Genomic DNA, 13,716 nt, shown 5'->3' with positions numbered 1-13,716 from the left:
GCAGTGTGTTGAGAAGTTCAGCGACCCTGCAGAGTCCTTCGCTTGGATGAAGTCGGGTGGCCTGAAAAGTGAAACAGAAGACTTTCTGTCACTTCCCACTCGAAACCGTCAATGTGTGATTTTGCGTCCAAATGTAAATATGAAATGTAGATTATGCAATGAATTAAATGAGACTTTCCAACACATTGGCAGTGGATGCCCAGCTTTGGAACAAGCACAGTGTCTTAAGCGACATGATGGAGTGCCTCGATCATTTTATTTCTGTCGTCGCAATGCCTATGGTTTTGGTACAGAGGTCCATCCATGGTACGACCCGAACTATGTAGAGGGCGTCACAGAAAATGATAAATACAAATTTCTTTGAAATAGGCCCGTATACGGCTTCAGAATAAGATGTATCCAGGCCAACAAACCCGATCTTTTCCTTTATGATAAATTCAATGAAATAATTTATATTATTTAATTTTCTGTCCCTTTTGACACAAATGTGATTGACAAGAAAAACATGGCAAATGTGCAGGCCTCGCGTACGAAATGTCACGCTGGCATCCGAAGTACCAAGTTATCCGACTCCCCATTGTTCTCGGTGCCATAAGTTGGGTACTTCTCAATCTGTTGACTGACACTGGGGGAGTATCCGGGTTTACTACCAGGAATACAGCCCTTCTGACAATCTGGGTAATACAGAAGGCTACAGTGTTGGGGTGTCTTCACATTGTCCGAACTGTTCTGGGTGGTGACTAGGCAGCGCTTCCCGGGAGAAGTCCCATTCGCTGCCTGGGCTGCGATGAGTCTAACCAGCCTGACTCTGCAAAAGGATTACCCAAACCATCTTTGCTGCATTTATAATTTTATCTGTAAATAATAATACAGACCGGACAAGCCATTTCCATAATGATTTCCTTAAATATAAATATTAAAAGAGAATAACCAGCCTAGATTGTCTGCTGAAACAGATTCCATTTGGCTTACGGACAAAATAACTGTCGAAATTATAAGAATGGACCTCTGAAAATCAGTGATGACACCAGGTTTTTGCGAAAAGGGTAATCATGTCCTCCCTACGGTAGCACTCGCTATTCATACAATTTTCATCAATTGGTATTTATTTATTGCCTGACGCCGCACAGAAGAAATCGCCTTTTAAACCAGATCTAGAGTCCACTGTATTGTTTCAACAATATCATAAGCATGTGTAATAAACAAGATAATAAATCGTTCCAGGTCCGTATGGCCGTTCTTTTGGATGCTGTTTTCAACAACGACCGTTCAGGTGGGCAAATTACATTTATATCTTCCCCATTAAATTGTCTTTGTTTACATTTCAAATGATATTAAAGAAGACACAATTTATAGATAACAACTTCTTTAAAACTGTAAAGGCGATAAAGTTTCGGTATAGATCCTTAAACCGTTGAAGAACATGGTAAAGAATACCAGAATAGGTATAGTATGATATTGTTGGCCTTCATGATCAACGATATTTGTTTCATTAGAACACATTATTATTGCATATGGTGTCAATGGAAATAGTATCTAGTGTGTAACAAATGTTAACCCAATCAGCCTCCAAGGCTATGGTAGTCTAGATCACGTACGTTGAGTACCCCTCTGACAAATGTGCATTGGCCCGGCTCCCATGGCCGAAAGCTATGAATACACAATGCCATTTAGAAAGTGGTCAAATGTAACAAATGTTATATTTTGGATAACACCTTTTTAGTAAAGTACAGATTCTAGTACTTTTTGGGGGGATTCGAACCCAAACTTGCCAGAGTGAGGCACCTAATCGCCAGCACACAAAGTCAGCGATCTAACCCACTCAGCCACCGAGGCTTCCACAAAAATGAAAGTCCGACAACTGGTAGTCTAGACCACGTACGTTGAGTACCCCTCTGACAAGTGTAAATTGACACGGCTACCATGGCCGAAAGCTATGAATACACAAAGCCATTTAGAAAGTGGTCAAATGAGAATCTGTACTTTACTAAGAAAGTGTTATCCCAAGTTTCCCAGCGAAATACACAAATTATAACTTAACACGTATTGGAAAAGTTTTAATGCTAACTTTACTGACATTTCCTACACAACTGAGCCGAAGTGTCACGCTGTAGCATAAGGATTTGAATCTTTTCAGCCGCAAGTGTTTCCCCATCGTCATTCCACAACCCGATCGACACTTCAAGTCCACCTGCATGAATTTCGTGCGTTCGGTTCAAGTAGAGAACGAACATTGCCAAGCAGGTAATATGGCACACAGCAATATTTTGTAGGTCACAATACCCCCATTCCACTAAGCGGCGCTCTTTTAAATTGCCATAGATCGCCATATAGAGCGCTCAGATCTCAAAAAGCGTTAATGGATCGCTATCTGATCTCTAACTGATCTCAATAATAGTAAAGATCGCCGCCTGTCGGCTTCCCTGCACAAAGATCCGTGGTGCTCTCTCCAGAATGCCGTCAGATCGCTACTTGATCGGCATCGGAGCGCCATGGTCGTAATCAGAGCGCTACTTGATCGCCAAGGTCGTTTTAAGAGCGCTTTCGTATCAGCTCAGAGGGCCGCCGATCGCCACGTAATATAAGACTAGGACCTATCGCTCAGCTGCCAAGCGTAGAACTGATGAGCGCCTCAGAACGCTACGAGATTTTATAGGTTCGGACCAAAGATTCGGCGATCGGGCCCACAGATCCCACAGAACGCTAATTGAGTGCTAATGGACCTCCATACGTCGGCTTTATCGTTCTCGGATCGGAGGAGAGCGTATTAGATCGCAATAATCGCCATCGGGGCGCAAATAGAGCACCACTGGATCGCATCCTGATCGCCCTGGATCGCAATAGGAGCGGTGCTGATCGTGCAAGATCGTCACATTTTGAATTGTTTTGTTACGCTCAAGGGTCTTCTAGTCGTTATCGGATCGCATAGATCGCAACAGGAGCACTATCTGATCGTATCATATCGTAAGTGATCCTAGATAACCGAAGAATGAGGAGACCGATGCCGCTCCCTCAGAGCGCGTAGAGAGCAGAAGAGCGTCGCCTAGTGGAATGGGGATATAACGTTAAATAAATCGTGGTAACCAAATTGCTTTGGAGATGTAGTGGTGTACTCGTCTGAGCCACCACACAGTCCTATAGTCGTGTCGGCCCAGCTGGTCATCGGTTCGAATCTCATCATGATAATGATCGATGCTCTGTCAACACCGTTTCTCTTGTTGTTGGTTATTATAAAACAAGGATACTCCGCAAAGCCTCGTGGCCTTATTAAGCTGTCATCTAACTAAATACTCTTCATGTTCGCGAACTCGATCATGTCCAGGAAATGTCAAGTTTACACATTGATTAGGCAACTCTTCATAGCGTGTTGTGCCGCATGAGACAACTTGTCCATGCACTGTGTGGTGTAGTAACACATACTCCAATGACAAGATACGCTTGTTCCAGCTCCCGTGGAACAGCTGAACCAGATCACAGCCTACATAGACGCCTCACAGGTGTACGGGTCGTCACAGGGGGAACAGAACAAGCTACGGACATTTGTTGACGGTAGGGGAAACACATGAACGATGAATTCAGTCAGAGGACTAATAAATATGCTCTTAAAAATAGAAAGAAACGCAAAGCGGATATTTTGGGTCATAAAAAACAAACGTTGCGGACCAAGAGGTGCAAAATGAAGGGGTTTAATGTGTAATTGTGTCAGTGACAAATTTCCCGTATCAAAATGATCATAACAAGGACATGCAAACCATTAGTCGGGAAACACGTACGTTGCGGAAAAACGCACCCGGTGCATTAACAAAAGGACCATGGAGCTTCACGCACTGCGCGTGCAGCAGCACTATGAACGATATTAAAGTGCAGGGTTTTGGGTTGTCTTACATCTGCGTCAGTCAAACAGTTACTGTTCAACAACATGCAAAGATTAACAGACGTGCAAAGAAACAACGTCACTGGCCGCTTCAGGCAGGGGAATCCCAATCAGCTGTAGCCAGGGTTCTCAATGTAGCACCCAGCCCCATCACACGGCTATGAAATCGGTTTCAACAGCATGGATCAACACGGGATCGGCCAAGGTCGGGACGACCAAGAGTAACCACCGCCGCCCAAGATGCTACATCCGACTGCGCCACCTACGTGAAAGGACGACCACAGCCACCTCAACAGCATCCAAAATACCTGAACAACGCAGAATCTCTGACCAGACCGTACGAAACCGTTTAAGAGCAGCAGAGGTACGCGCAAGACGTCCTGTTCGACCCGTCATATTGAGTCGACAACATCGTCAACAACGACTGCATTAGTGTCGTCAACACAGGGTATGGCCTCAACTGCGATGGAGAGATGTCATGTTCAGCAACGAATCGGAATTTCTCCCCCGCCGAGGGTATGGAAGAGACAGACGTCGGGGGAAACGTTATGCCGGAAACTGCGTATGGAAATGGACAGGTTTGTGGAGGTAGCGTTATGATGTGGGCGGCTATCTCTCATTATGACAGGACAGGTTTGGTCCATATCCAGGGAAATCTTACGGCTCAACGATACATCAACGGAATTCTCCTACCACGTGCACGCGTCCTCCCACTTGCAGCCAACGGCAACGGTGTATTCCAGCAGGACAAAGCATACAGCACGGATCACAAGAGCCTGTCTACACCAACGTTAATGTTCTCCTCTGGCCCTCCAGATCCCCGAATTTGAACCTGTGGGATGAATCGGATAGACGGCTACGCCGACGTCAACCACAATCCAAGACATTTCAGCTGTTGGCTTTTACGCCGCAGGTCGAGTGGGATACCATTTCCAATGCTGTGATTCGCATACTCGTCTCTTCCATGGGCAGGAGTTGTCAGGCTGCTATCGATTCCAACGGGAGACATAGGCGCTATATAGTAGCTGACCTTCACCTTGGACTTTTCCTATGTACCGATAACTGAGATGACTACAATCACCAAGTGTTCTCTCCACAAGCTTTTTGCTCAATACCTTTTACGGTTCCTCGTATAAATATATTTTCCTACCTCACACAATCTGGCTTTGCGTTTCAGTTTTTGATGAGTATATTTCCAATTCCCGTAAAATATTCCTAATTGATTACATGTTCCCAAGTGAAGCTTTCGTTAATGGTATTATTTTCGTCTTAAACGTAAATAATGCAAACTTCAAACAGAAAAAAACACCTTCGCCAATTTAGATGATTCGAATTCACAAGTGTCAAAGTATCAATAATTCCGGATGGAATTGTTTGGGATATTGTCATCAGGTCATATATTCTGTTGTTGAGACGAAGTCACGCTTCCAGCCACGTCATGAACAGTTGATGAGGTAACCTTCATTATATGAGGGAATAAGATGAAGTGACGACAGTTGAACAATCAAACCAATGGAACAACGGGGCGATGACTTAGCAGTAATCATGAAGCACAAGTGATAATTTACAGTGAGACCTACTGGAAACAGTTTCTGGTAAATGTCAAGGCCAGATTATATTCAGTCTCGATTTATTTGACGAAAAAGGTTTCATTAGGCGTAAAAATTGAAAACTATATGAACGGATCACCGAAATTCAGTGACGACACCAGGTGTTCGTGAAAAAGTTGCACATTCTCTAAATGTTACAATAGGAAATCTTGGGTGGTAAAGTTGAAATAGGAAATGAGCTAATATTTGTTTTAGTCAAAGAATCACAGTAAATTTATCTGTACTCAATCCAGTCTTCCTTGAAGTTGTTTTTCAGTACATTGCACCTCGTTTCAGGTCAGCTGAAGATGAAATCGACTTACCTGCCTAGCGATTCGGAGCCTAGTTGTACCACAACAAATAGCAATAGCTACTGTTTCCTTGCAGGTAGGAAGAGCGTGTAGGATCTTCAAACACCTACATGAAAAGTATTTTTTCCTGATCTTGTTGAGTTTGGCCGAGGACGTATCTATATGTCTCGTCTTTGGTTTGGCGAAATACTGGCAGCAAATGGGATGTGACAATCCATGAGACTGTGGACTGTAACAAATTGGTTGGTTGAAAACTTTGAAAGACTTCGAAAATATCTGTCTTTGCCTACTTGTTGGAAGAATTGCAGCGCACATTCGACATTCTGATCGGACTGTCCATATGTGCGAAAGTACTTGCTCGAGAGTGTCTGTTTTAACACAAATATGTCGGCTTGAAATTGACTGGGTAAGGATGAAAACTATACGCGTCAAATTAAAAGACCAGAAACATTATTGATCTTGGGCCTTAAGAAACCGTCAATATATATTTTTAAGGTGATCATCGAGTGAATGAAAATCCAACTCTTCAGAGCATGCACACCATCTTCACAAGAGAACACAACCGCATAGCTAAAAAACTAAAAGCCCTCAACTGCCATTGGAGCGATGAGATCACTTTCCAGGAAGCTAGGAAGATCGTCGGCGCTATCATACAGGTACCAATATTCTATTTTTCTTATTAAAAGTGTGTTTTTTTTAATCAATATCGACAGAGAAAGGAAATGCACAATTACTAAATAAACTGTCTGTCTGTCTGAAATGCACATATGATTGCAAATAATCATGTTATGTGTGTCTACTGTGAATGAATGTAAATAAAATATCCTCGGGATTTCAGAAAATCACGTATGACGAATATTTGCCTATTATCATGGGAGAAGAAGCCATGACCAAGTATGGCCTGCCAATTGGATCTGGGAGCACTTACGCCAACGTATACAACACTACGACCGACGCCAGCATCAGGAACGCCTTCGCTACTGCGGCTTTCAGAATGGGACACTCCATGATCCACAGCCACTTAGCTAGCTACAGCTCTTCATATAGCTATCTTGGCAAGGACGAACTAAGCAAGACCTTCGGCAACACGAATCTCATTCTGAACGTCAACAACAGGAAGGTGGACCATTACTGTAGAGGGCTGGTTAAGGACGGAGTTCAGAATGCAGAACACAAACTGACGCAGGAGGTCACGGACAAGCTGTTTGCTGACAGTAACGGAAATAGTCTTGACCTGGCAGCTCTCAACATCCAGAGAGGAAGAGACCACGGGCTTCCGTCTTACACCAAGTGGAGGAAGTACTGTGACCTTCCAACAGCTACACCCTTCTCGGGCCTGGCCTGCACGACACACACAACAACTACAGCGAACCTTTTGAAGAAAGTGTATAAGTGAGTGCGGTCCCTTTACAGAAGAAAATATATTCTATTGAATCAGGTAGTAAAGTATATGTAATTGTTCATGTACATTTAGCTGTACTTCTTAACAACTACTTCCTTTGATTCTAATATGACAATAATGGATAATGAAGTGCAAATACCGCTTACTGTTTATAAATATCAGTTCGAATCTAACTGGCCTAATAGACTAACGACTCGGCCACTTTGACTGGGAAGGGAAATTCTAAACTTCCCTAAAACCTTGGCAATCACGGGAAGGTTGGTCATCCACGGATTACCAGCAAACGTAGTATGAAAAATCCCAGCTCATACGTTTAGCTCAGTACAACCAGAGTGAGTCAGTACTAGATAAAAACCGCCCTCAACTTACCAACGAAAGCAGAGTTTCGAATCACCACCCAGTAGCAAGTCGACCAGTAATCGGCCTTATGAAGCCTGGGGGTAAAGACAGATGATTTTGACAAGGTTTTATACTTGGGCGCGGACGTCGGTCATCCTCTTCTGGTCAGCCGGGAAAAAGCAATCGTCTGGGGGACTTTAAACAAGTGCGTTTGTTTACATAGTAAAAACCGAATAACAAACAAGCTACTACATATATCCATACCGAAGATGTACCAACATATAGCGCTCAACATAAGCTATCCACTGGTACCACTAAAGATTTACAACCACTCATGTACAATTATAGAGGTGGAAAAAATTATCATAATACATGAGAAATATCTAGAAGTACTGGATAACCCCGCTTCTGTGTGAAAATCAAAGTAAGAAAAACAATGTCAATGCATGAATAAGGTAGCAAACATACGTGTGATAGCATATGTCAAATCAGTATGTGATAAAATGGTGCCATTAAGTCAAAAGAGAATAAAATATACGGCTCACTTATTCTCTAGCAAGGAATGCCAAAACACTCAAGACAACGATGACCGCCGGACTTTGCCGAATGGTGACGGAAGCCGGAAAATTATAGTGAGGGAGCGGTGAGGTCACTAGACCGTGACTAGACTGGTTCGACTAGTGGTGACAAGTACAACAGATGGAGAATGTGTTCTTCCTGTACACGCTATCATCCACTGCGCCAACACCCTGAATCACAGCGATCCATACTGACATGTCTCTTTCCAGACACATCGACGACATTGACCTGTTTCCTGGGGCTCTGTCTGAGAAGCCTGTTCCAGGAGGACTTCTGGGTCCGACATTTACCTGTCTCCTGGGGAAGCAGTTCCAGGCCCTGAAGGAAGGAGACCGATTCTGGTTTGAAGAGAACAACGCATATGTGAAATTTACTCCGAGTGAGTTATAATTTTAACATGATTTTGGTTCAGTCAGTGGTATCAAATTACAATAAACTCAATCATTTGTAAAATGATGATATGTACGATCATAGTCTACGTTACAGAATCCAAAGCAGGCATAGTACATGTAACATCGCCTTTACAACGATATATCAACACACGTCATAGAGGTTTCTCTGTCGATGTGGTTCTGTTTTCGCCAACGATCGACCATTGGATATTCGGGAGGAATACTGGAATAATTTGCCTCAGGTTTTACAGAAATTTTTTTTGTTATGTTACTTTTGATGTTATGATTTATTATCAGACCAGCTGAATGAGATCCGGAAAGCCAGTCTGTCCAGGGTAGTGTGTGACAATACAGACACCTACAAGATTCAGAAGAACGCTTTCATCAAGGGATCTCCGTAAGTATTCAATGCTTTGCGTTTATAAAAATAATTTTTTAACAATGTAAAACAATGTGAATTTCTTGTAACACATGCAATTTCTATTAACACGGATACAGCAGAAATACCCGTTTTGCTCATCCACACTTATGATAAGGAATTTTGTGAATTTAACCTATTTTCCAGGGTCTCATGCGTTTCTTTGGGTGAAATTAACCTCAACCACTGGAATGAGCCGACCAAAGGCAGCTGGAACACCTGGGCGTCCTGGGGAACATGCTACTCCGGCAAACAGAGTAGAAGTCGCTCATGCAAGACCTGTAATTGCACTGGTCAGAGCTATCAGAGTCGTAGTTGTGAAGGATGTAGCTGGGGACAATGGAGTAGCTGTGTGTCTGGAAGAAGAATCCGCTCTCGCTACTGTACCAACAACCAATGGCGTGGTCGCAGACGGGCGGAGTTGGAGCAGTCACTTGATGCCATTGTTCCTCGTCCGATTCCGGATGGTCCGATTCCGGATGATCCTTTCGGTCCTGGTGGTCCTGGTTTTCTATGTAAGTGTAGAGGGCCCCAAATAGAATATGGATCCTGCTGGTGGAATGATAATAAAGATCTGTGGAATGATGATTCTGTTGACTTTCAGAGGCCTGAGGAGGTGGAGGAGGGAGAGGAGGGGGAGGAGGGAGAGGAGGAGGAGGAGTGATTTGCATAGTATCTGGATCTTCAGAAGAAACAGCCATAAGCTTTACACTTTCGGCAATACTACGAGAAACGAATGTCGCGTGTTTCCTGTCTGTCAATTGTCTGCTGAAGAAATATAATAGAAAATGTCCCTTTATACTTGATCTTTATGTATGTATTCATCGCAAAATATACCCATTAATCATAGGCGTGTCAGCTCAATGTAAAAAATCAAAGTGACACCTTATTTCGTGTTTACCCATGTCACGGTCCAGAGCCGCTCTGTTGCCCGACCTAAATTCCGGCACCTCTCGAGTCAGATCATTTTGTGTTAATCATTAATTAATTTGTTTTAGCCGCTCTCCTTTGCTGTATTACTGTTGAATGACTAAATTGCTTGTATATTTGCACTGATATAATTCATTTGAGCAGATTGGGTATATCTGTCTGCAATTAGTACAAGTAGTAGTTATTCAATAAACCTGTGAACATATTACCACTTTTTCGTTATCTCTTTATTCTTATTTTATGACATCCCTGATCATTGATGCACATCTCCGTGACACAAAGATATGCTTATCGTAAACGACGCTTAGCAGGGCTATGATGTTGACTAACTAGGGACTAAATTGTATTCTGAAGCTAAGAGACGTAACTGTCCTCAAAATTTTGAAAAGCTTTACATCTCCACCATGTCTTTATGATTGTAATGTCACTATCGTGCAGAACAACTGTACGTTGTTGCCATCGTAGCTGTATTACTGTAACCCGTAACTATCGTTGCTGTCTTACTGTAACCCGTAAATATCGTTGCTGTATTACTGTAACCCGTAACTATCGTTGCTGTATTACTGTAACCCGTAACTATCGTTGCTGTCTTACTGTAACCCGTAACTATCGTTGCTGTCTTACTGTAACCTGTAACTATCGTTGCTGTCTTACTGTAACCCGTAACAATCGTTGCTGTCTTAGTGAAACCCGTAACTATCGTTGCTGTATAACTGTAACCTGTAACTATCGTTGCTGTATAACTGTAACCTGTAACTATCGTTACTGTATTACTGTATCCCGTAACTATCGTTGCTGTCTTAGTGTAACCCGTAAATATCGTTGCTGTCTTAATGTAACCCGTAACTATCGTTGCTGTCTTAGTGTAACCCGTAAATATCGTTGCTGTATTACTGTAACCCGTAACTATTGTTGCTGTCTTACTGTAACCCGTAACTATCGTTGCTGTCTTACTGTAACACGTAACTATCGTTGTTGTATTACTGTAACCCGTAACTATCGTTGCTGTACTACTGTAACCCGTAACTATCGTTGCTGTATCACTGTAACCCGTAACTTTCGTTGCTGTCACTGTAACCCGTAACTACTCTGGCAAGTGTGGGTTCGAATCCCGGACGGGACTCAACCCAAAAACGTACTAGAATCTGTACTTTACTAAGAAAGTGTTTTCCCAAATATGACATTTGTTATATTTGACCACTTTCTAAATGGCATTGTGTATTCTAAGATGACATACTTTGATGAAATAAATATAAACTACTGAATTGTTTAAAGACATCTGGGCACTGTTTAATGCTGATTGGGAATGCAAATAGTTTTGACCCGAACCTCCACGGCAAATAAAGGTACCTCACCCAAGAAGAAAGCCACCTAAAAGCCACCTCCCTTAAGTGGTGGTTAGCAGAACCGGTAGCAGACCCGTGAATAAAAGGGGTAGAACAGGTCTTCAGCAACCCATGCTTGCCGTAAAAGGCGACTATGCTTGTTGTTAGAGACGACTAAGGGGATCGGGTGGTCAGATTCGCTAAATTGGTTAATACATGTAATCGTATACAAATTGCCTACCAAACCGATGAGATGAATAATAGCGAGGGGCACCATCATCGACAACTCGGCCAAGCTCCCACATATATACTGAACAGCATTGAAAACGCACCAGCAATAAATCTTGAAATATTACAAAAACAACTTGAGCAATTACCGATTTTGATTAGAACAGACATAGACGGATGATTAAGACAGACGACATAGGAAGCAGGAATACCACACAGTAATTACAATTACGTCATCAGTGTAAGGAAGACACAGGGTTAAAATGAAAAGTCAATATCTGGTATGTCCGTCATTGATAGCAGCACAGGCGAGCAACGTCTTCTCATTGATCGAATAAGTCTGAGAACAATGCTGCCAATGTCCTCTTGCAGCATCAGGAGATATCATCATCACGACGTCACCGACACGTAGATCCTTGTACAGAGTGGTCCACTTCTTTCTTGTGTGGAGGCTGGGTAGCCATTCCCGCATCCATCGCCGCAAGAAATGACGTACCAGCTCTTGAAGCCGTCTCCATCTCTTCCTGGGATGGTAATCCGTCTCGTATGTCAAACGACCACTTAACCTCATCACCCCATGTTCATCTAACTGTGGGTGGAGTGGTGAGATCTTTGAAAAAACAAGAAGAGGTTTCTTGGATTTTAAGGACGTATATTCCTTTTGTAACTCATCATGCTGAGTTTGAACAATGATTTGAGCATCGTTTAGCTCTTCCACAGATAATTCTCCTGAGACTCGACTATCTGCTGGCGCACAACAGTTAGTTATGAACCTGAAAACCCAGGCATTCACACGGGTAAGTCTTTTCCAGTTGGAAAATCTTGTAGGTTCAAGCCTCCAGTTGGGATCAGGATCCACAACTGCAACCATGGTAACCATCTGTTTTTTCCTTTCCCTGTCAACGAGATCAGATACATATACCAAACTTTTGTCCGGCGGCCATTCAGTTTCACCTTTTACCAAAAAGGAAGGTCCAGACCACCACAATTGATTGCTTTTTAACTGTGAAGCTGAGGCACCTCTAGTTAAGAGATCTGCAGGATTGTCAAAGGATGACACATGTCTCCATTGGGATGGATTTGTGGCACAATGTATCTCTCCAACTCTATTTGCCACAAAAGGTTTGAATGTTCTGCTGTTGTTTTTGAGCCAACACAAAACATTCATGCTATCTGACTAAAACCTTACTGTTTTAGTACTTATATTTAGAACTCTGCTGATTTCCGAAACCAGTCTGACACCAACAATTGCAGCCATCAATTCAAGACGAGGTATGCTTATGGACTTAAGTGGAGCCACTCGACTCTTTGCAGATACCAGCCTACTGGAAGTACTCTCGTTTAGGTAAGTATGAACAGCATAAACAGCAGCGCCATATGCCTCCTGGGATGCATCAACAAAGCAATGAAGACACACCTCTTCTACAGAATTGTGGAAACGGAGACATCTTGGTATTTCAAGGGTTTGTATTTCTGACCACTGCTCTAACCATTGACTTATGCTGCGGAAGACAATCGTCCCAACCCTGCCCAGTCAGCCATATTTCCTGAAGGATAATCTTAGTAGTTATAATGAAAGGGCTTATAAGACCAAGGGGGTCGAAAAGTCTAGACACATGACTCAGGAAATCCCTCTTTGTTTTTACTTCAGTGTGCTAAAGGTGAACATATCACTCTTAGCAATCCGTATCAGTCCAAGTGTCTTAACTGATGGTAAATGCCCTTTGCTGAGGTCGATCTCAGCAGTTCTGTCTTCAACGGGAACGTTATCAAGAATTCTAAGCGAGTTTGACAACCATTTCCTTGCATGCATAGCAGCACCTGACCAGAGTTCATTCAACTGCTTGTACAGCTCTAAGCCCTCATCCTCAACCGAGTCCATACTGTCGTCCATATATGTGGACTCTAAGACAGTCTCTACTGCTCGAGGAAGATCTTCCTGATGTATTTTAGCATGCTGTTGGGATACAAATTGGGCTAAGAAGGGAGAAGAAGTATTGCCAAATACCACTCGATTGAACTGATACACCTCTGGAGTAATGGTTGTATTCATGGACCTCCATAAGAACCTATGAAAACTCCTATCACTTGGAGCAAGTTCTATCTGTAGAAACATCTCTGCTATGTCGCAGATAAGTGCTACTGGATACCTGCGGAATCTCAACAAAACATCAAAAAGCTCACTGTGAAGCTTGGGACCAGGATCGATCTCGTCATTCAGTGAGATATCCTTATACCTCGCCGATGCATCAAACACTATTCTAACTTTGGTTGTAGCCTTATCAGGATGCAGAATTGGAAAGTGTGGTAAATACCACATGGTTTCATC

At 42.9% G+C, this 13,716-nt stretch overlaps 1 protein-coding gene across 1 annotated transcript in view; it reads left to right on the top strand.

Moving 5' to 3' along the window:
• LOC139451707 (myeloperoxidase-like) overlaps positions 1–9,568 on the top strand; it is a 34,865-nt gene extending 25,297 nt beyond the window's left edge. Inside the window, exons 6-14 of the mRNA XM_071233026.1 lie at positions 1,225–1,273; positions 2,138–2,244; positions 3,448–3,549; positions 5,761–5,850; positions 6,270–6,430; positions 6,613–7,166; positions 8,304–8,473; positions 8,784–8,883; positions 9,052–9,568. Of these exons, the coding sequence (XP_071089127.1) occupies positions 1,225–1,273; positions 2,138–2,244; positions 3,448–3,549; positions 5,761–5,850; positions 6,270–6,430; positions 6,613–7,166; positions 8,304–8,473; positions 8,784–8,883; positions 9,052–9,568 (1,850 nt within the window). The remainder of the gene's footprint in view (positions 1–1,224; positions 1,274–2,137; positions 2,245–3,447; positions 3,550–5,760; positions 5,851–6,269; positions 6,431–6,612; positions 7,167–8,303; positions 8,474–8,783; positions 8,884–9,051) is intronic.
• Positions 9,569–13,716: the final 4,148 nt, after the last annotated feature.

Source organism: Haliotis cracherodii, unplaced genomic scaffold, assembly GCF_022045235.1.
Source record: "Haliotis cracherodii isolate W230 unplaced genomic scaffold, xgHalCrac1.p SCAF_9, whole genome shotgun sequence".
Taxonomy (NCBI): Eukaryota; Metazoa; Mollusca; class Gastropoda; order Lepetellida; family Haliotidae; genus Haliotis; species Haliotis cracherodii.
Note: the sequence above shows the minus strand (reverse complement) of the source record. Positions and strands in the feature narration are given on the sequence as shown.